Here is a 23670-nt window from a genome sequence, read left to right as displayed (position 1 = left end):
CTAAAAAAAGTTTTTAAAATCAGATTTAAGATTTTAAGACATTTTTAAGACCTGCACAAATAAAATAAATACTGTACGCACAGACAGATCAAACTTGATCTGTGCTACTTGATACTACTTCATACTAGTAAAATATATAGAGTGAAGGTGATAAAAATTATATTTTTAATCTTTTCTTCCTGTTACAGGGCAGACCAGAGAGAAGCCACAAAAGTTTACAATGAATTAAAACCAAGATTATATTATAAGTTAATTCTGCAACCGAAATGGCAAAAAAATAAAAAAATAAAACCTATACATAACACAGAACATTCGATTATAAACCAGCCTTGGATTCTTATTTTGAAGTGTCCATGCTTTACTTTTTTCCTTTGCTCACTAAAAAAGATGAGGGAGATATAATATGCAAAGTGCCGCATTTTGACTTTGAATGTGCTGCGCTCACATTAATTTAATTAAATCATAACTTTGTGAATTTTAACAAATCACATTAGGCCATATCACGATTGTAAATGTAAATGTAAAATAAAGTTCTAAAAGTCCTAAAGTTATAATTAAGTCTGTCTATCTGTCTGCCTGTCTATCTATAGGCAAATTCACACTGCACTGACAGATGCCACCCAGGACCAGATTACAGCATCTCCGTGTCTGTCTCTGTTTATATTCTGTATATTAGCTCTAATTCCATTCAGTCCAAGAGTACATTGTATCAAACTCAAACATAAAGGTGTGAGAAATGTTGATTAAAATTAACAACTCATTTCATACTAAAAATATAATTGAAAATAGTTCAGTGCAGTTGAAACATATTGTTCAACACAATACAAGGTATTTTGTGTGTCCTATTTTAGTGACTTTTAGTGACTGAAATCAATGAATCGATAATACTTCTCTCTCTCTCTCTCTATTACACACACCCAAGGACTAGGGTCCTAACAGCCAAATCCGGTTCTTGTCACTACACTCAATCAATGCACAAACACACACAGACATGTTATTAATGCAGCTTATAGCATTGATTTTTTTTTATAATCTCTCATCTGATTTTTTTTTCAGTAATCCTTTCAGATGACACAGGAAGATGGAAAAATGGAGCAAGACTAAAAAAAAGAAGGGCTGCTGAGAGAGGTAGAGTGTTTTTGGTAGAAGAACAGTGAGGTGAGTGAGTCATCTGCAGTCAAGTGTATCAGAGCGAGGGGCCTGTCGTGGGACCATCCCTACGACTCAGGCATAAATGCCTCAAATCGTGCTGATATCTCTCAGGAGTTAGAGGCTGGGCTGTTTCATTCTGATGCTTCCAAACCCTCCAGCTCTCCAGCCAGTGCTTGCTGAATCTTTAGTGAATCTGCAGGCTGACATATAATTCCCTTCAGGTGCCCTGAGAGAGATAGGCATGAGGGAGAAAGAGAGGCCTTCTTCTATTAAGATTAAAGGGTAGTGTCCTTCACTCTAGCTGACAGTTTGAGCTGCTCACAGCACAACGAAAACCTTCTTTCCACATCCACGGGTGGATTTTAAATATATCATGTGAGTCATGATTTTTTCACATGTTTACAACTAAAACAGATTCTCTAGAAACGATAACCATTTCACACGGAATATAGCATGATGATGCTGTTGGAGGAACAAAGTGGATGTTGAGGTTTTCTGCTTATTTTTTATTGAATATTAATGAGTTCTCATTCTAAGCAAAGATTAAACTGTCATAATTGGCCCATTTATTTTGGGGAAGTTTGTAAAGTTCATAATCAAAATATTGTGTCCCATACTCCATATCATGTCTTTGACAGCACCAACCAATCTAAAACAGTCAGTCTGCTTCTGAGCAGAGAAAGCATTCAAAGCAAGCATCTCAGTTGTGGGTATTGAGAGTGGAAGAGAGTGCTGGTCATTCACTACCCCTGCATACCTGGGTCTTTAGCAACCGGGACATCATTAACTACTCTCTACCTCCTTCATTTTTTTGTTAAGATAGACATCAACTTTCTTAGAATTCCTCAATCTATTCATCATAAACAAAGAAACAAAACAGAATAATAAAATATAAAAAACTGCATGTTTACCGAGAAAATTTTTTTTGTAGAAAGTGTATAGGGTCACTGTAATTATATTTTTCCTAAGCAACAATAATTAAATATCTGATGACTCCATAAGTGCAATTCACCTTTATTCATCAAGGTGGCACCGTTTTGATAGTGATGATGTGATGTTTTACTCATAATTACCACAGGCATAAAACAAAAGAATATCATCACCAAAAATGTAATTGGCTTGGATGGCTTTAGGGCAGAACAATTACTGTACACAATGAAATATAAAGGTATTTTTGAGTCAGAAATTTGAAATCCTAAAATGTGTCACACACAGAAACCTTGCACACTGAGTTCGATGTGTATTAATTCGTTGCAAAGTAATAATAATAAAAAAGAATTTTCGCCAACCAGCACTGATTGGAGTCTTCAGAGAGCTCCCCCTCAGGACCAGCGGGATTATCACGGGCAATTCAACGTTTACTTCAGGATGTCAGTGGCTCAGTTTGATGCTTTTGCCAGCGATACTAAAGCCACATATTAAAAAGAAGACCACCAATTTCTGTGAACTCAGTGTGCAAGGAGCTATATACAGTGCTTTGTGCTGCGAGACGAAGTGGATGCAAAAAAACTGTAAATTAACATGGCATGGCATGTTTCTTTATTTTTTTCTTTTTTATGTGATATTAGTTATCCTACAGGCTGTTTTTGTGCTTACCAGACATCTTCAGCATCCTCATCACACTCAGCCCCAAACTGGCAAATGTCACAGGTGGACGTCTCTTTCTGTCCATTCTCCGCCGAACCCTCGTTCCCTGCTTGGATACATAAAGACGAGACAAGACAACATAAGCTATCAAATGTCTGATAAATATTACTTGGGGCAAGATGAGCAGGCATTCACAGTCCGTCTCTCAATCTCTCTCTTCCTCTCACACAAACATGCATAAATAGATGGAGAGACAGAGGATAGACAATTCTCATTCAGTCTTTGTCTCGGGCTCTCATGAGAAGTTTAAATCCCCCACTGATCTTTCCTCAGTCTCACCCCTCATTTCATCATGATGATTTCTGATTTGCCGCCCCTGCTCCCTGGTGATAGAGTCTTCCCTGGAGCCGAAGCTTAAAGCCCCTCGCTATCACACATCTCTCCTCATCAGTGGACAGGGAAAAGCAATCCTGTACGTCATGGAATTTAAATTACATCTTCTCCTCAGAGGATCATCGCTCCCCTTTGCACCCTGACCCTCCATTATGAGGTACTATTTTTAAAACTTAGACTGCAAAGACAAAGGGATGAAAAAATAAATGCAGGTAGATAAAAGAAAGTATTCTGCACTTCCATGCAAGGAACAATGTTAAAGTCACAGGTGTTACTGTTTCGCCATTTGTCTTTCTATTGATTCTCTTTTAAGTTTTTCATTTTCTTTCATTTTGGTCTAGATGACAACCACAAATACAAGCTTTGCACTGACACTGTGTCCTTTCACAGATCAAAGATTTTTGAATCCCAAACTGTTTTAATTCAGCAATATCACATGAAAAAGAGCTCCGTTGTTCCAAAATTTTTAGACCAACAGTACAACCGCTTTTATACTTCAGTGCATGGAACCATCAATATTAAGTAATATTAACAGTATAATAATACAGTATAAAAACAAAGTTAATATTAACTTACATTTTAGACACAATTGTGGCAGTTATTTTGTGAATGTTTTATCTTTGCCAGTGGAAATGCTCCAAATGAGTAGTTTGGTATCAAAATGTTACAAGATCACCCAGCTTCTCTCTCATGTGCGGCTGCATGGACCCAAGGGTCTGGAAATTAGAAACATCTCAGATGGAAGGGGCAGTAACAGTTATATCCATCTATTGGTTAGATGGACCTTCTGAATTGACTTTCCCTGCCCAAAAACACAGTCGATCACCAACCCCCTCTGTTTTCATCTACAACCGCCGCAAAAAAGATGTATATCTTGTATACCTGTTTATCTCCGATGTGTGTGAAAACCCTAGGTCAATGATTGATTAAATGCATATGTTTTGTGGATAATGGCTACAGACATCTTAAGTCTTTTGTTATTGTTATTGATGAAACTTTAAAGCGCTTTTCAGGTACAACGCAAAGACATTTAAGGTTATGAAACATTAAAATGTAGCAATCTTAACACATACTGAGCAGAGGAATAGGTTTTGCTTTAAATGGGGGAAGGAAATGAGATACTCAAATAAACAGAAGATAGATGGTGAGTGTCCAAGAAAATGTCTCTTAATGGGACAAACCTACTTTTGAAGAAACTAAGGAGAAAGGTGGGGTGGATTTAGAGCACAACATTGGCTGTCAGACAGATGATGAATGAAGCCACCCATCTCCTGAACAGTGTATGGAAACTGACCTTCACAAACAGGACAGTGTGTGTGTGTGTGTGTGTGTGTGTGTGTTATCTAATAGATATTATCTAACGTATCTTTGCTTATAAACATGATTGTTCTGCAGAGTACATTGTTTCATTTGACCCTATTTGCAAATTCTCTGAGATAAATTATATTGTTTAATACATGAGCATGAGATGGAAATGAATTCCATTTGATTCTTTTGAGTGGTATTCATCGCAATGCATACAATGAATGAATGGATGGATGATACAGTAACTCCTGGGTCATTTAGTGAAAAGCAGCTCAGATTAACACAAACACACACACAATTTGTGAAATGGAAGGGGTTTAGAACATCACAGTTAAGCATTTGCTTAAAGAATGGAAAGCTCTCCCTGGACTCGAAAAGGTCAAATTATACCATGTATATTATGTTGCATTTTGAAGATGCATTATTACAATGCAATGTTGTATTATAATATAAGGGGAAAAAAACATCTCACAACCCCCTGAAGTGATGCCACCACACAAGAACATGCTGAGCTCTTCAGGGACACAAAAGGTCAAGTGAATCTCCACAGATGGAGGGGACACATTACATCTTTGAATCAATAGACAATGTAGGGAGCATAATGCTTACAGCAGAAAGATGATAGCCTGAAAGATGATCTTTGGATTTCCACTGATCTCCACAAACGAATGATGCCGCTTCTATATGGTGAATGTCATTTAAGTTTTCATGCATGAGCAACAGAGTCATCTTATTTCTTTAAAAGAATCTCCAGAGTGATGAAAATTGTCTTGTTCCTTCTTTTGTACTGCAGTAATGTGATTTTTTTTTTCTGGCAATGATTGCACATTTCATGGAATGAGGTGTTCAGTTTCAACACATTGCTGAATGCTAACCCTTTTTTGATTTTTATAAATCTTATTGTTTTAATTAATTTTTTCCCAAAACAAAATGATCTTTTTTATTTTTATTTTTACAAATATAGTACCAGGCTCTCAATGCTTTAATCATGTGGTCATCAACTAAGCCTTCACCACATTGGGTCTACTAAAGCCTACTTCACACAAACAAGGCTGTTTGAGTGTCCTGGTCCCACTGGGAAAAGCATGTTGTAAAACCCCTTTGGCACTTTGCCTCTTCTATCCACACCTGACAGCCTAGAAGACCTTGCCAATGACCCATTTGTGCATGTAATTACAGCAATCCACTGATGACGGTGGCGCAGAGCGAAGGTGTCTAATTTTGTGGAGTGCTCCCGAGGCCATTTTCTTCCACTGGTTGACAGCTTTTGGAGAGCGCTTTGAAAGCCAGATGAGGGTTTGAATTGGCAGGAGAAGTAATGTGCCAGTGTGTGAAATTCAGGAAAGGAGGCCCAAAATGGGCTGCACTTCTTCGAGGGATTAGGGAAGAAGAATTAAGAAAGGAATTAGGACTCAAAACTTCTTTTTTTCCAGCTTTGACCAGATTAAGTGCTGCTCACTGAAAGTCATCCATTAAGTGCTAAAAGACCCAGCAGAAGATCTACGAATTGGTTTCACTCTGGGTCATTACACTGCACAAGGGTCAACCGTGTAAAATAAACACATAGACATTTAACATACCACTCAGAAAGACTCTTACAATTGAATCACATACTGTACATTAGACGTACACCCAATACATAAACACCATCTCACTTGCATTTGATACAGCTGTACAATGTCTAAAGCTTTCCATTATCCTCCCATGAGAAGTGCTGCGAGGTTCAGAGCCTCTTACATTCACACACAAACAAACACGTGTGCTGATCTCCACCGCTGACTATGATCTGCACCGATGGCACCCATAATAACACTTGTAATGGAGCCGCTCTCAGATATATGATGGAAGAAGAGTGCAGGAGAGAAGATGAAGAGTTGAGGATGATGAGAAATGAGAAGTAAATAGGATGGAGAGAACATCAAATGTCATTTGTGTTATGTAGCAAGGAGAAAGAATGAAAGAAAACAACAACAACAAAGTAAACTTGACAATGACGGAGAGCATTTGAAAACAGGTGAAGGATGAGAGACATTAAGAGAGACTGAGAGAGACAAACACACACACACACACACAAAAAAACAAAACACAAATGGACAGTAAGAAAGAGACAGAAAAAAAAACATCTTTAGCAGCCAAGCGGTCGATGGGCAGTCAATAAAGTGTCACTTTCTGCAAGCTAAGAAGCCGGCCTTGATGAGGGGATCTTTGCATTAGTGGCCACAGCAACTAGTGCTTTAACCCACTGGATGACCTTCCCTAAACCACAATCTCATATTAGACCATTAGATGCCCCATGTTAAATATAAAAACGTTTTGTAAGGATTCATTACATGTCTAGCTGTGGAAAAAAGAAAGATAAGCCTCCCCGACAGCTTTCTGCTAGATTGAACTCCTTCATAATACTGTTGTTTTGAGAAATAAAAGACTTGAACTAAAGGTTCTTTCCACTGGAAAACGGTTCCACTTTATTTATTTATTTTTTAAATCGTGTATATGACATTGATATTAAATTATTAGTGTTTTCAAATAATAAACTGAATTAGGCATTAGATGAAGGCAAGGAAATGTACATTTAAAAATAGAGGAAATGGGCTTGCAAAATTTAAATATTCAATAACTTCATAAAATGCTGACAGTAATATACAAAAAATCCATAATGTCAGCCAATGACCAATATGGTTCCATGATATATTGCATTCCTAAATTCTGTACTAGGAAGCATGGGGAAAAATGTATTGATAAATCTGGAATTTGAACAAACATGCAGTTAATTTCATCAGCTAGCACTGCTCAAGTCGACTTATAAAGATTTTAATGCCAGAAATAAAACATTTTACATATATTTCTATAAAATATTGGCTAATTTATATAAACTATTATTATTAAATACTCTTTAAGCCCCCCAATGAATTCTTTCAGCACCCCCCCCTGCTGCAGTGAATTGTGATTGTCCAAGCAGCAAGATTCTGGCACCCAGTCTTTCCATCTAAACTCCCAGACACTGTGGGGTGGCACAGAGAGCAGCTGAGATGTTCCAGCGCTGTGGGTGCCAGTCTTTGCCATCGAGCCCCACTAATCCCTCTGGCACCACACTGCCAATCTTTCAATCCAGTGTTACCCGCTGATCTTTAGAAAAGATCCAAATCAGTAGAGCAAAGCAAGTTGCTGGTAAACTAGAGATAGCAGCTAAAGCCTGTTCCAGAGAGGACTGGATAAAATATGACAGAACTAGTTTAATATGTTCTCTTACATAAAAATGCTATGTTTCATTCATTTTATCCTGATTGTCTATTTATAAAAGTGCTATTTTTATTTATGTTATATTCCCTGAAGCGGATCTTATGATCTCATTTGAAAATGGAAGATTGAGTGAGAAATTTCACCTCAGTTGAACAACAACTAGTTTTTCTGTTTCAAGTTAAAGGTCATTTCTCAACTCAAAGGAATATGGATTCGTTGCTCAGAGACCTAAACCAAATTTAGATATTGGCCTTTAACAACATGTGCGCACCAGGGAGCTTGTAACAGCCAATGCACAAACAAAAAACAAATGAAAACATATGAAAGCATTTTAACAAGAGATTTTCCTACTTTGCAATCTTACATCCGTGAGGAGAACCATTACACATTAGAACTGAGTGAATTAACTTAAAGATAATTTTACTAAAAAGCACTTAAAAAATTTAAAAATTATTTTTTTTCTATAAAAAAACTATGAAGAATAACCTATTTAAAGTACCTTTAATAAAAAGTACATAAAAAGAACCTTACAAAGAAATAATTTAAAACTATACATTTACAAAAAAAGAGCCTTAAAATAAACTATTTAAAATATACGTTTGCTAAAATGTAAGCTGAAAGAAGATACTTTCACTAGAATATAAATATACTTATTTAAAATTATTTAAAAAGATACCTTTACTAAAATGTCCTGTACTTTTATCTTGTGCATGCATAGTATATGTATATACATTTCTCTAAAATTAAATTAAAAAAAGCTACTACTAAATATTGTAGAAACTTAATTTTCTGTAAAGTTGCTTTGCAATGATTTGTATCGTAAAACGCGATATACAAATAAACTTTAATTAAAATTCTTTGATAGGATTGTTATTTTCTTTAAAGCATAAGCAAGGTTTAACTCTTGTTTGAGAAAAGCGAGTGACTGATATAATGTGAGTAGGCAGTCTTTCGCTGTCCAATGACAACCGTCTAATGGCTGCATTACACTGTAAACGTGCTCACATATTTCTCACACACTATATAGTTTGAGTGATCTGATTATTCTGGACCACAACTGCACCTGTATTTAGAGCTAACCACTTGTGATCAGATCACATCAAACTAAAAAATTCCAAAATACCAGTTATAAACAGGGTCTAAGTCAGAAAATCACTAACAGCTTCCTAAATCAGCTGCAAAAGTCTGGACAACAAAGCAATTTAATCATCATGTATGCTGTATGTATGCTTCTAGCCCAAAAGTAACCATGTTCCAGGTATCAACAAAGAAGTGTGAAATTCTTTTCCATTCCAAAACACCTCCAGCTCCAGCACAAACTCCAGACCCAAACCCAGCGGACCTCCTCTTTGCTCCTCCACACTTTCTTTTTCAAAGACAGTCAAACAAATGAACAACCTCAGCGAATTTTGCAGATGCATCCCAGGATAAATGAGCCTTTAAGAATCGAAAGCTCTATAAACAACCAAGCCGTTAGATGTTTACATTTCAAACACCGAGGTGTGTCTCCAAGGAGTTCAGGTTTAGATAGTTCCAGTATTTGGGAGCTGGAGACTGCTGTTATGATGAGTATTTCTGCCCCACTGGGGGTTGATGCTTTACTGATTTCAACCAGAACAGATGGCAGTCGGTTACGTTTTTTAAATGCACTCAAGAAATGAAGCTCACTATTGTCAGGAAATAGTGTCCCCGGAAGATCCATGACTGGAAAGGGATTATACTCCTCATAGATGCAGCCGCTGAAAGACGAGACTATTTTCCCCAGTTACTGTATTAATGCCTCTGGTGTTCGCTTCTGTCTACCTCTTATCTTCTTCTCCATACGTTACATTTTCTTTCTCATCTCCTGGAATGTGAATCTTCATATGCTATGTTGATATAATTTACTCTGTCTATTGGCAGAAGAAATTAAAATAACTCTTTGTGGGTGACTTCTGTTCGGTTCTATTGTATGGATATAAGCCAAAATGAACTCTGCTCTTTTCTTTCACTTTCTCTTGGGACCTTAAGGCCATTTTGCCACTTCCTGCCATGGCTCATCAATCACAATGTCTCCTGACCCGTCTAGCGCACCAATCTCCATATAATCCCACCATAACTGTGAACGGCTTCATCTTTTGTGTCCAGTGTGATTCCTGTTCATCCTCTCTTACACTTTCCCATTCTCCCCAGCCTGCCCATATCATTGAATTTTATTTCCCGAAATCAATTTTTAATAGTAATCCCTTTCTGCCCCAAGGATGACCCACATTAAAACAGCACATTTATTTTTGAGCGACAGAAGATTCACATAGCCCCCAATGCACCTTTGTCTCATTTGATTTGGCGCCTTCCAAATTTACCTGAGATTTACATTTCATCTGCAAAGACCCTGACTACATTAATAACTTCCGAATGTATTTGCCAAAGCTCAGAATGAATCGAGAATGAGTAGATGCTGCCATAAAATGATTTCGTTTTCCCTCTTGTTGGAGGTGGAAATAGCTAGTCTCTAAAATGATTTGCCACAAAGGCAACAAGGGCGAATCTATGTCTTATTTGTGATAAGAACAAAAGTGAAATACAAAGTCATTTACATTTTCAATGTTATTTTCAATTTTCGTACATTAAGGAGGCACTTTTTGTTCTGCTTTTCTCCCAGATGTGGAGAATAAGATACTGAATTTACATAATTTAATCATGCATATTGTTCCACGCAAATCAGTTAGGTTACATTAACTGATTTTTTCCTCCTCACTTTAGTTCGATAATTCTTTGTCAGAAAACATCACTTTGTTCATGTACATTCAACTTAATGTAATAAAAATATTTTTTTGGACCTATTCAGCAGCCTCAACATGATTTTATGTCTGCCCACAACATGATCCATTTTCATTTGTGTCGCATTACTCAATTACATTACTAGGTACTACCAACTAACTATCTACAGTACCAACTAGAAATAGTATTTCAACCTAATCAACCTAAGGTTGCACTTTATTTTACAGTACGTGCACTAACATGTACTTATAGTGTACTTACAGTGTATTTATCTAAGAAAGTTCTGGCAATACAAGGTAACTACATGGGGTAGGGTTAGGTTTAGGGGTAGGTTCAGAGTTAGTACCTAGTTGTTACATAGTTATTGCAATTATTACAATAAGTACATAGTATGTACATGAGGAACAGGACTGTAAAATAAAGTGGTACCCAACCTAATAATCCAAGATAAAATGCCACTCTCTCATTGAAGCTAGGTTATGGACAGGTTTTCCCAGTCTTACTATATTTTTCAATAGGGCTTTTTCATCAGATGAGCTTATGAATTATATCTGGTGTGATGTTTTCAAAAAGCCTTTTCCAGCCGCAGGGACGCATACTGATAAACAGTGCATCTAACTCAGTATGGACTGCAGAACAGAAACCGTGCACATGTTCACACTCAGTTTGAATGTTAAGCGCACAAACTCTGAGCACAGTCAGACACTTTTCCTTAGTCTTCACCTCCCATTCCAGACGGCACTGCGAGCGTCTTTATCGCAGCAGCTGAAACGTGGAGATTAGATTATTCTCTTTCTCAATCCTCTAAACTTGTTACCATGGTGATAGCATGGTAACTGAGGAAGGTCCTCACCCAGATATGGCCGTGCAGCTGACTATCGTCACCTCAAGAACATGAGGTCGTTCATTTCCCTTCAGTAAATGCTGAAGAGTATTTTAGAACAGTTTAAGGCACCACTTAACAACCATTTTTATGTGAAAGATCAAATGTGGTCGACTGCAGCTGCAAAGACCAAATAAATACACAACGAAAAACCCAAAGCATACAACCTTAAAGACAGCTTCCTGTGTCTGTGTTGTCTCTATTGATTATAGAAAATCTACCAAAATTAAATACATAATGGATCCTTGAAGGAGAGCACTGGATACACAGTAAATGGATTACATTTGGAAGTAATTAGAAATAATGAAGTGCTTCTGGAGCCGTACTGCTGCAGTTTTGACAGCTGAAGTGATACAGCGATTAATCACTGAATAAAATCGGCTGTTTAAAGAAGATGTTTGCATGTTTTCTTGCATTAAAAGCAAAAATGTATAAATGGTAACACTTTAGAATAGGTAACACTTGTTAACTATTAACTACGTAATTTCTCTCAATAAAGTCTTAATTTGCCGCTTATTAATAGTTAGTATGGTAGTTGTTAGGTTTAGGTATTGGGTAAGATTAGGGATGTAGAATAAGGTCAAGTAGAATAAGGCATTAATATGTTCTTAATTAGCACTAATACATGGCTAATATTCTAGTAAAATGCACGCTAATAAGCAGCTTATAGGTGTTACCTATTCTAAAGTATTACAGAATAAATAAATAAATACATAGAATAAACTAACAATAAACAGATACAAAACATTTTTAGTAGTTTCGTCATCATCTAATCACCTGCATGCCATTTATTTTATTGGATCCCAAAAGGAGAAAACTAACGCTAAGTAAAATAACTTAATTAGTGTAATGACACTATTCTCAGGTGATTTCTCTAGTCCTTTCCCAAGTCTGTCTTTAAACATTAGAACTGCAATTAAATTAAGCAACAGCAACCACAAAAACTCCATTTAATGTTTTAAACAAGGGGTCAATGTTTGGCTGGTTAGCATGACCACATTAGTCCCCGCCACAGTAACGACAGAAAGTCATGGTGGCTTATTTTTTGTCAGGAATGAAAACAAGGCTGTGAGGCATAGAGGTACAGTGAATTCAATGGATTGTACTGTTGTTTAACAACATACTGACTGACAAAAGTTATATTTATATATATATATATATATATATATATATATATATATATATATATATATATATATAAAAAACTCCAGTAAACAGCTTTGAGGGTTGTGAGTTATGAAAATTGCATGATCTACAACCTTTATACAGTGCATACCATTGTCACAGCCACTATTTTATCCATATTAAATTCAACATGGTGTCTAACCTGTTTAAGGTCTATTAGGTCTATTGAATTAATGATAAACAATGTTTTATTTTTATTTTTTGCATGAAAATGTTTTGAATATACTATAATGCATATTTTATTAGTGCTTGATTTGTTTTTGAAGGTACATCCATATAGGACTAACCGGAGACATTCAAATCCAATGTTATGCAATGCTGATGGGAATCATTATACATAAAATCACTTGGTAAATAAATTTAATTAGAATTAGAATTAGATGTCAAGTCTTATGAAATTTTTGATAATCGGAAAAAGCCGAATCAAGCATAATAATCACTGGTTACTCTATATTGTATTAGTCTGAAGCATAAACCATATTATTCTGCATGTAGCCTCTCATACAGATGATGTTACATAGAGCTCAGGGAGCTTGAACATCCTGAGCAGCTTCTCTCTGTGCTTTACCATAAGTGTCCTGCAGCATGCATGCCCAGTAGGCAACCCATATGATTTATCTTCAGCCACTGGAATACATTTGATTTTTATCGCACCGATAGTGCTGTGCTTACCTAAATGCCCTTCTTTCTCACTCTCTTTCTGTTCCATCCATAAAATGCAATCATTTCTCCCTTTCCCTTACCAAGCCTTTATCACCCTCATCTTTCTCTTCCTCTTCTCTACTTATCTTTCTCTTTATCGGCCTTCCATTTCTCTTTCCCTCTCCTTTCCTTTCTCCACATATCGAATTGCACATTCTTCGGTCTCTTATCACTCTTCTTTCATCTCTCTATTCATATTTTCACCTCTCCCCTCATCATTTGGTCTTCTCCACTCTCTATTGTTTTGGTAGGCACAGAGCCATATGCTGCCATCTACTAACACAAAGGAATGTTTCTAACAAAATATCTACATATTCTTAATTGGCATACTAAGTAAATGAGTAGCTCATAATCAAATAAGTCTTGCATAGGACAGGAGTAGTTTTCTAAACCAGGACAACATGTTGTTTGCAAAATAATTAGCTTTTATATTCGTTACTACACAGAAACCAAAGTATGCTATTAGAGTATTATCTGGAAAATACTCTAACATATCTATTTTCTACCCACTAATTAGGGTGTTGTATGCAAACCTGAAAAAAAAAAAGATTCAGATGTTTGTGTAGTAGTTTTCACAGTTTTACAGTTAACATACAGTCTCAAACATACATACATACATACATACTATATACTACTCTTTTTTTCAGTTTAAAAACTTTGTTTTTAACAATGTTTGTGATTTCAAGGTACAATTATTAACACATGAAATATGTGTTAATCTGATTTACACTTAAAAACACAAAAGTTTGCTTTCATTAAGCTTTGAAATACTATTTCACAATTTTACATTTTCACTGCATCTTTGTATCAAGCCAAAAGGCAGCATGACAAGAGATGTAAATTTAGACACTGTTTTAATTGGAGGTTTAAAAAATAAATAAATAAAAAATAAAGAGAACTATTGTGAGACAAATAATTTAACCCAATTGCAGCCATCCCTATCCAGAAGGGATTCTCAAAATTTCTCAGAATTTCTCCCAATTTCTCTGAAAACTCCAGAGGATTAAAATCACAAAGTGCCGTGAAATATATATTTCCCAAACCTCCTCAGGGAAAAAATAGCTCTGTCCAAAGGACACACATACCAACCAAGCTACTGCTATTTTCAAAAAGCACAGACCACATCTAGTAAACAGGAAATGGCTGGCAAAACAAGACCACAAAAAGCATCATTATGCAGGGGGATGTTACAGTACTCAATTAGCAGATGTGGCCTGTTTGGTTAAGAGAGAAGAACAAAAGGCTTGACTGGAAGAGTGAAAGATTAAAATCCAAGAAGAGTGGCACATTTGAAGTGATGCAAATATACAGCTCGAGCCGCAGACTGTTCTACTGTCAGTCAGACATTCCACTTTGGGGGTGGGGTGGGGGTGTAATAATTCTGTTTCTCTGAACAATATGTGAGTGGGTGTAATTGAATCTCAGTTTCAGTGGGCGGCGTGTGGAGGAGAGCAGATGACTGCTGACAGGCTGAGAGGAAGTGAGTGTGTGTTTATGAGCATCATCTGTGGGGAAGTGTAAACAAGTGCAGAGTGATTCAATGAGAAGTATGCACACAAATGCAGGTGTCAAAACTGGAATATATCTGCCTTACCTTCATCTCCTGATCCTGAACCAGCATCTGTAAAACACACAAAGAAGGACATTACATCCATGTCTTCTTCCAAGTCTTAATTTCTTGCATTTAAGTGAATCAATATGGATCAAACAATTCGTTATCATTATTGCAGGTTTTAAGGCTTTATATTAACTAGAAGTTTATTTGTAACATTTGTAATTGTAAAATGATCTGTCACACTTCGGCAATATTTAAATAAACTGCAATACGTTAAATGTTGAAATACAGTTATTGTATAATGTGAGAATAATATCCTGAAATTTTCTATAATTTAATATAATTTCTATTTTTATAATTGAAAGTATAAATGTTTTTCTATTTCATTTATTTGTCAACTTCCTAGATCAATACATTTTTTAGAATATACAAATCAAATTTGCTTTCCTGCCTACGTCTTAAGATGCTGGGATGGGCTCCAGCAGCCCCATGACCTTATTGGACAAGCAATTTGGAAAATAGATGGATGGATAAATCATGTACATTTCTGCCCACATGGGTCTCTGAAGTTTTGGCATACTATCCCAATTTACAGTACAGATATGGTCTTAAGTACTTGAACTTTGGGATGGTCAAAGGTGAATATGTGACCCATTTCGCTCATGTTGGCAAAAGCAGGCTGCACAAATGATGCATGAGGGAGATATTATAAATGCACACTTACTCAGATTCATCGCAGTCTGATTTAAAATAAGTGTTTCAAATAAAACATAGAAACTATAACCTTCTGTACACCCTTTGTGCATAACAACAGAAGCGTCCAGTGCTTCAGGGTGGTACTGTCACAATATTTGTTTAAACACGACTCTAAAATCAAGTTAAGTCAAAGTACTATAATGTAAATGATAATGAAAATGACTGAACATGAAGGTATAAAAAGACACTTAAGTGAAAATGAGGAAAGGATAGCAGGATAAAACCATGCATATGTATTTTCAAACAAACACACACTATTATTTACGTGTATGTCTCTGTGTTAGATCAAGCGTACAACAAAAGGACTTTTTAACATACTTAAAGAAAATAAAATGATCTATTCTCCCTTCATATTTGAAAATAAATAAATAAAGGGGACATCGGATGCCCATTTCCCACAAGTTGGTATGATTCTTCAGGGTCTTCATGAAATGTCTGCAACATACTTTGGTTAAAGCTCTGTCTAAAAAGAGCTTTAAGTTAAAGCAAAAAGAATATACCCACAGCCCAATGAGATTTTCACACTTTCAGCTCTGAGGACATTGAGGAAAGAGACAGAGAAATTAACTGCCTCACATTTCTGATGCTTGTACCAGCTCATCTAACTCTTTGACACTGATTTCCTCTCCACTAATTCCCTGCCAAATGAGCCAGCAGCTGACAGATGACCTACAGATATAAGTGAAGTGTATCACACTCTGCTATTTTATTTATTTCTCCAAGGATGGCTGCAGCTCGGCTCCTCTGTCTTTATTCATACATCAGTATCATAACTGAAAGTGAGCACCTTCATGCACCAGGTAATAGAACATTGAATGTAATAAGCGAAGAAGCATCAAAGGTGTCATATCACATCATATTACATTTTTATAGTTGGTCATATTTAAGGTTTCCATTTGTCTTTCTCTTTTTCATAGATATTTCCCAACCTTTGCCTGGCTTTTAGAATTAAATAATGCTATGCCTGTAAGAAACTCCTTTAGCATGTAAACATCTGTGACAAAGTTTACACTGTAAATGTAAAATCTATGTTTACAAGTCAGCGTGCAATTGCTTAATTATTACAGTATTGAGTGAAGGTGTAGGCAACAAGCATTAAACAGTTTAGGGCCAGTAATTAATGTGCATTTTTATGATCAAAAATACAGTAAAAAAAAGAAAAAAGAAATAAAGAATATATATATATATATATATATATATATATATATATATATATATATATATATATATATATATACAGTAACTAACTGTATTATATTTTTATATATTTGAACACATAATGGATTGCTCAAGTGGCAAAGCAATATTTTTACAATTTTTTTTAAGATTGTAAATGTCTGTCATTTTCAATCAACTGATTGGATTGGAGCGAGAGTTTATAGAAAATCTGTTGGACATATTTATTTATTTATTTTACTGTATTGTATTATATATATTTGCACAAGGCTTCAGATTTGGGCCTGTGTATGGTGCTCTCCAAGGTGCTGAATCCTATTCTGCATTGTTGAAAGTGTAATTGCGCTCGTCAATTACAATTCTTCACTTCTAGTCTAGAGTCAGCAGTAATGGTAATGTCCATTAGTTAACGGCATAGTTACTAAATTTAATCCCACTGGTTGGTGAAATCATGTTATTCCCTGGTACCTCTCAGTAATTTCACCATCCTTTACTGTGTCAAACCTCTCCTCCACCAAGCTTGGCTACTGAAATTTGACTGTAGTTTACTTTCCCAAAATGAAGTCCTTGCTGTGCTTTCAGAAGGGTCGTATGTGCCAAATATTAGGACGTATTGCAGAAGTTAGTATATGGTTCTCTCTTATTTCTGATAAGCATTGATAAGTGGGCTATTTACCTCACAAACGTGTCAAGTTAACCGCTGTGCTGCTGTAAGATCAGTGTGAATAATGTGCTGATTAAGTAGACAGGTCATGTACTTATATTGAGTTTTCAGCGCAGCACAGGGCAGCAAGCCATTAGCTTAGTGGTGCGTAACTGTAGAGAGGAGAAGGCAGTTCATTTTCAATACTGGAAATCGAGGTTAAGATAGCCTTTTTGCGTAATTGCACTCAATGTAGTGCTAAAATAGCTTTCTCCATGCAGGGAGCGTGCATCATTTTCCAAGAAATGACTATTACATTCTCAAAACGTTCACATAAACAGCTGAACAGGCCTGTTTTATCATTAAGTACTGATAAGTTACCTGACGCTGTCGGTCAAGCACGCTGTTCTTGAAATATAATTGTGTGTTGTAACAGCAGCCGTGGCATGTTAAATTACAGATGCGTTTGTCTCTGCTGATAGAGACCATCTGCCTTTGAGCCTCGAGCTCAGGTTCACTCAACCCATTGCATCGTGGGAGCCCAGATAAAAAAAAAGTGCAAAGTCACCTCATAACACATTATTCCTGGTAAATGATAAAGGCAGAGGAGATGTGTAACCCGCTGATACCTCTGAATGAGGAACAAAGGTCTCTTACACTTAATAAGACTCCTGCCACTGTTTCGTGTAAGCAAACTCAGCAAACTCAGCAGAGTCTGGTCTCATAGGAAGAAGTGTGCCGAAAAACAGAAGTTTGTCTCGCTTTACTCTTCCAGCCTCACTGTAAAATAGTATTTTTTTATGTTCTAGGGAACTTCCCAAATTTTTGAGGCTGTGAAACGTTTTCCACTTTTTTGGCCCAGCACTTCAGGACAGGTTCATTGGTCCTGTGTATTGTTTTGCCTTTTAAGGTCTTCAGGTTTTATAAGGATGAAAAGTTAGTTAATACAAGGATGGATAGTTAAAGACTATTTATATGTTTAATCTTATAAAGTTGTATATATCATATTTAAAGCATTGTGTTCCAGTGACTCTACATGATTACAGTTTTTCTCAGTCACTTCGGTGCATTTTCTCAAATCAGAAATTAAAATCTCAAAACTACTTGTACAAACTCCACAACATCTAGTCATTTATACACATCACAGTTTCTCATTCTTTTGAAGAAGTTGCAGATGCTTCTGTACATTCATGCAATTGATTATGCACATTTATCTGCAATTTCATACATTATCAGTTGCTAATGTCAAGTCGCTCAAAATGTTTTATACAGTTTTCTGTGCAATAGTCTTCCCCCTCAAAACATCTAGTCTTTAGTTCATCATATAAGTCATTCAATGCAAAATGATTAATCTAGTTGTCATAAACTGCCAAGCACACTTTTTATTTTTATTTTTACACATTATTATTAGACTTTTTGTCAATTTGGCATGAATTGTGCAAGTAAATCTTTACTAATGAAGAGAATGTAGATGGATAAACCAATGATAAACCATTTCTCTGTAATAGCTCAAAGGTTACAGTTTTTCTCAGTTACTTTCGTACATTTCACGAATCATCCTTGAAATTTACAAAACAGTAAATGCATTTCTCAAAACAACTCGAACAAATAGCAAAACACAATGGATTACCTTCAAAAGCTAGTCTCTTGCTCAAAATCCTTAGTTCGTCTCTCAAAAATAAATATCTGTGTCAATGAACATGTCAGTGCCATCAGAATGACAAGTCCTTGTGTCATAGTTTATGGATAAGACAGTCAAATCACTTAATGTGTCATGTTGTCAATATAACAGTGTACTCTGGAGGGATGTTCTCATGTAAACTATGGCAACATTTTGGATGACAGTTACTGTATTGAACAGTATGCCATATGCTTATGTATGCCATATATCCATTTCAAAAGTACACATATACACATTACTATATGTGGGATATTGATTGAAAGAGACTGGATTGAATTCCCAGTAACACTTTTACTAGTGGTCTGACCAGAAAAAGAAAAAAGAAAAAAAAAAACCTTTACAATGTCATTGTGATATAGAAAAGGAAAAAGAAATATGGGCACAAAGATGAAAATATGTCCATTTTCAGAATTTGTAACTCTTGTGTTGTCCTCTGTCTATACAGCATAAGCTTTCCAACTGAAGATTCATGAGATGAACCTTTGAGCTATTTCAGAGAAATGGTTAATCATTGGTTTATCATCTACATTCTCTTCATTAGTAAAGATTCACTTGCACAATTCATGGCAAATTTACAAAACGTCTTATAATAATGTGTAAAAAATGTGCTTGGTAGTTTATGACAACTGGATTAATCATTTTGTATTGAATGACTAAAGACTAAAGACTAAATGTTTTGAGCGGTAAGACTGTTGCACAGAAAACTATATAATACATTTTGAGCGACATGACATTAGCAACTGATACTGTAGGAAACCACAGATAAATGTGTGTAATCAATTGCATGTATGTACAAAAGCAATCACAACTTGTTCAAAAGAATGAGAAACTGGTTTTGTGACGTGTATAAATGACTAGATGATGTGGAGGTTGTACAAGTAGTTTTGAGATTTTCATTTCTGATTTGAGATTTTATGATACAGCAGGCATTTTATCTTTGCGATTAATTTCATGATGTCGATAACAAATAACAATCATTAAATCATTTAATTAAAATGAATTTTACTAATATATTTATAGATATATTTAGGGTAGGAATTGGTATATCTATTTTTTATTTGCAGCTTGCTCTGTCATTGAATTGTTAAAGTGATATTCAATTAACTTTTAACAACATTCTTTCTACCATATTATTGCTCATAATAATGAACGCACACATTTTTTTTTCTTTTTCTGACCGTTATTTACAGTATATGACAGGCTTTACAGAGTAAATATAAGTCATGTTTTATAATTTTATGCACATATGCAGGTGATGTTGTTGTGAAAGCATATCAGATAAACAGGTGAAAGTATTTTGACAGATTTAGACATACTCTTTGCATTAAAGCCATAGCTGAGTGTTTCATTGCCAGATGGCCAGAGAGCATCGCTCAGATGGTCAAAGACAGATTGAGTGCGACATGTCTCTGAATCAAGAATGTAACTGTCAGGCAATTAGAAAAATAAACCAGTCTGTAGTTCTCTCTCTCTCTCTCTCTCTCTCTCTCTGTGTGTGTGTGTATGTGTGTGTTTTTTATAAAAATAAAAAAAAAAAACAAACAAAAAGAACTTATTTAGCACTGGACACATGGTGTTTATAGCTTGTCGAGATGAAAATTTATGCATAGATGAATTGAGGAATCTTAAAGGGGACATCAGATGCTAAATTCATATAAATGTTTCTTAGCAGTGTGATGACACAACCACCCCACAATGATAAAAATCCATTCACTCCATTCAAGCCAATTAGATTTTCTGGACAGTATGATGTCATACTGCTCAGACCCCGCCCACGACTGCTAACGGACTGTCCTGTATTAAAATATTCCTGCCCTCAGTCCATTTTCTCCTTGAGCATTTGTAGCGACATGTCTCAAAAGATAATGCAGATTTTTAATTAGATGTAAAATAGCAACATAAGAGTCCACTGTATACACAAAAAACAGGAAGAGAAGAGCGGGGTGAGCAGTAGCTCATTATCATTTCAAGAGACATGCACTGAAACAGGTCGCTGTGAACAGAGCTGATTTTGACAAGGTCAAAAGAGTGTTGTTGTCAGGTAAATTAATTGTTTTGTTCAACCACATGATTTAATCCCTGACATGATTTGTGAAATATGTACTATTAAATAGATAGATAGATAGATAGATAGATAGATAGATACATAGATAAATAGATAGATAGATAGATAGATAGATAGATAGATAGATAGATAGATAGATAGATAGATAGATAGATAGATAGATAGTTCGATCAAGTAATAAATAATCTGCAATTAAAGATGCAGATGTTTTCAAAGTGCCGGGCTGTTATAAGCACTTAGGGAGAACTGCTGGATTTGTGAGGAGATCAAACTATTGAAAGAAGATATTCAAAAATGCATTTATTTATTTATTTATTTTTCCAGCACTTAGCATGTAAACAGTACTCCCTTGATTACAGCGGTAATTTTAGCTTTTGTATTCAGTGTTATATCCATGAGGTACTTAAACTGGACTGGTCTGATATATACTCAATGCATGGACGTAAAGAGCGAAGTAAAAGCAAAAGATGACAGGAAAGCCTTCAGACAGACAGAGCCAAACAGAGAGATGATGAGAGATGATTCAGTGGCACCTTTTAAGCTTCACAGAGACAAAGACAAACACTCTTCTTGTTTTCTGCAGCTTGTTTCAGTAAATTAACTTTTACCTCCCAGAACACCTACAGACAAGAACATGCTCATACACATTCAGGCATAGATGAGATCCAGCATCCCGCTGGGACTGAATTATGACTTCACCTGCATACACAGACAGCGTGAGGAGAACATTTCAATCTCTGGATGCTCCATAAGCACAAATACTTGCCTCCCACTCTCTCTCTCTCTCTCTCTCTCTCTCCCTAAAGATCATTTTAGAGGTTTCAGTGTGTTTAGGCACTGTTTAATGGAGTCTGACTCAGCAACTCCCAGAGCACCAAACATCTGCTTTAGCCTCCGCAATACACCATCTTACTGACCACAGAACACACTTTTGCTCAAATCATTTGGTCTTTGATTGGCCATAAACATGCAATACTTATACCGTTAATATAGGAGGAAAAGGGGAATATTTTTCTGAAATCATATACAACAACAATCCAGCCTTTGTGCCTTAAAAGGCTCTGAATGCACAGCAAAAGCATGTTTAACATGTTTAACACAAGCACAGATATTAGAGTCCCTGTCTGTGATTTAGACCTCAGGGATGAGTAAATTGCAGTCTTTCTCATCCGATAACCTCATACTCACAGTTACACATTTTATGGGCAAATGATTAGGCTGTGGATTAACCTTCAAGAGACATATGCACCAAATACGACTGAACGTACCGGCTGGGCAGGATCCTTCAGAGACCACCAGGATCTCGCTCTGCTGTTTGCAGGCGTCTCTCCGCAGAAAACACTCGTTTTCATAGTTTTCGTTGTTGGAACCGCACACAGGAACATAATCACTGTTGCACTGAAAAAAAGGAGAGATTTTAAGCATTAGTAAATGTAAGAAAATTAGATGTGCAAAATATGGGACCAAAATTCAAGATCACTAGCATTATAAGACAACTAGCATGACCTTCTGAGTGTGTTAATTGCAGAATTGAAATATAAAGACAAAAAAGTAATTATAATACATTAAAATATACTGTACATTAATATTGATACAGTCGTAAAACCTACATTAAAATAAAGTGTTTACATAAAATACATGTCTTAGTGTAAAATGCAAGAATAAGAATTAAGCATGAAACTGACCTATATATTATATCTCTAGCAGCCTAATTGTGATGTTTTAGCAGCGCTTTGTTTTGGGGGTTTTAGATGAGCTCACAGCAGAGAATAAGAATTGCGTGATCTGAAAGTGAATAAAGCTACTGTGAGCTCCGAGGGCCAAAATACAGAATGCCAACTACACTGCCCACGCTTCCAAAAAAACAAGAAACAAACAAAAAAAGATGATTATAAGCAAATGCCAGGAAGGAATACATGACAAAATTAACAAGTTTCAGGTTGGCTTCAGGTACTTTGGTTATAACTGGTTATATTTTTTTAAATGAAATATAGGTTTGGAGATTTAATCATAATCTCTGCACAAAGCAAGAATGTTTAATAAAAATGTTTTCAAATAATGGAAATATAAAAAGATTTGACAAATTTATTATCTATTATTTAACTATCTAGATTATCTTTATCTAGATGTACTGTATTACATTTCTGTCAGACATAATTTTAATATTTGTGCATCCCCGGATTTATGACAAGCAAAACAATTCACATAAAAAGACAAAAATCTATTTCAGTGCACCAAAACGCTTCTCAAATATTCCAGCAAATCTCTTGGAAAGCTGCTAAATTTGGACTTTGTGAGAAGCAGGTAGTTTAAACGCACTAGCTTGTTCCAAACCTCACGCAGGCATTTTGGAACAGACTGACCACACCGCACACACATATGGACCTGGACATACAGAGACACATTGTGTCTGGTCCAGCAGGCATGGTCTGTCTGGCCCCCGGGGAGGTGGGTACAGTGCAGGGCTGCAGTGGTCTGTCAGCTCACATGTTGGCTGAGGGACTGTGTGGCTGGTGGCCAGCTGGCTGGCAGGGGTCACGGGAATAACTGTGCCCAATGATTCTGGAGCGGGATTTATACTCGCTGT

The 23670-nt window shown here is 36.0% G+C and overlaps 1 protein-coding gene across 2 annotated transcripts in view; it reads right to left on the bottom strand.

The window, feature by feature from the left end:
* The window catches only part of LOC113053265 (tomoregulin-2-like), a 53372-nt gene that overhangs the window by 5855 nt on the left and 23847 nt on the right, over positions 1-23670 (bottom strand). Inside the window, exons 3-5 of one of the 2 annotated variants that reach the window (XM_026218144.1) lie at positions 22352-22481; positions 14802-14828; positions 2749-2845 (exon numbers count right to left, since the gene is read on the bottom strand). In XM_026218144.1, the coding sequence (XP_026073929.1) occupies positions 2749-2845; positions 14802-14828; positions 22352-22481 (254 nt within the window). Of the gene's footprint in view, positions 1-2748; positions 2849-14801; positions 14829-22351; positions 22482-23670 lie in introns of both variants that reach the window. The other variant, XM_026218143.1, reaches the window with a different exon arrangement.

This window comes from Carassius auratus, chromosome 34, assembly GCF_003368295.1.
Source record: "Carassius auratus strain Wakin chromosome 34, ASM336829v1, whole genome shotgun sequence".
NCBI lineage: Eukaryota > Metazoa > Chordata > Actinopteri > Cypriniformes > Cyprinidae > Carassius > Carassius auratus.
The sequence above is the reverse complement of the archived record's forward strand: the minus strand, read 5'-3'. Positions and strand labels throughout refer to the sequence as shown.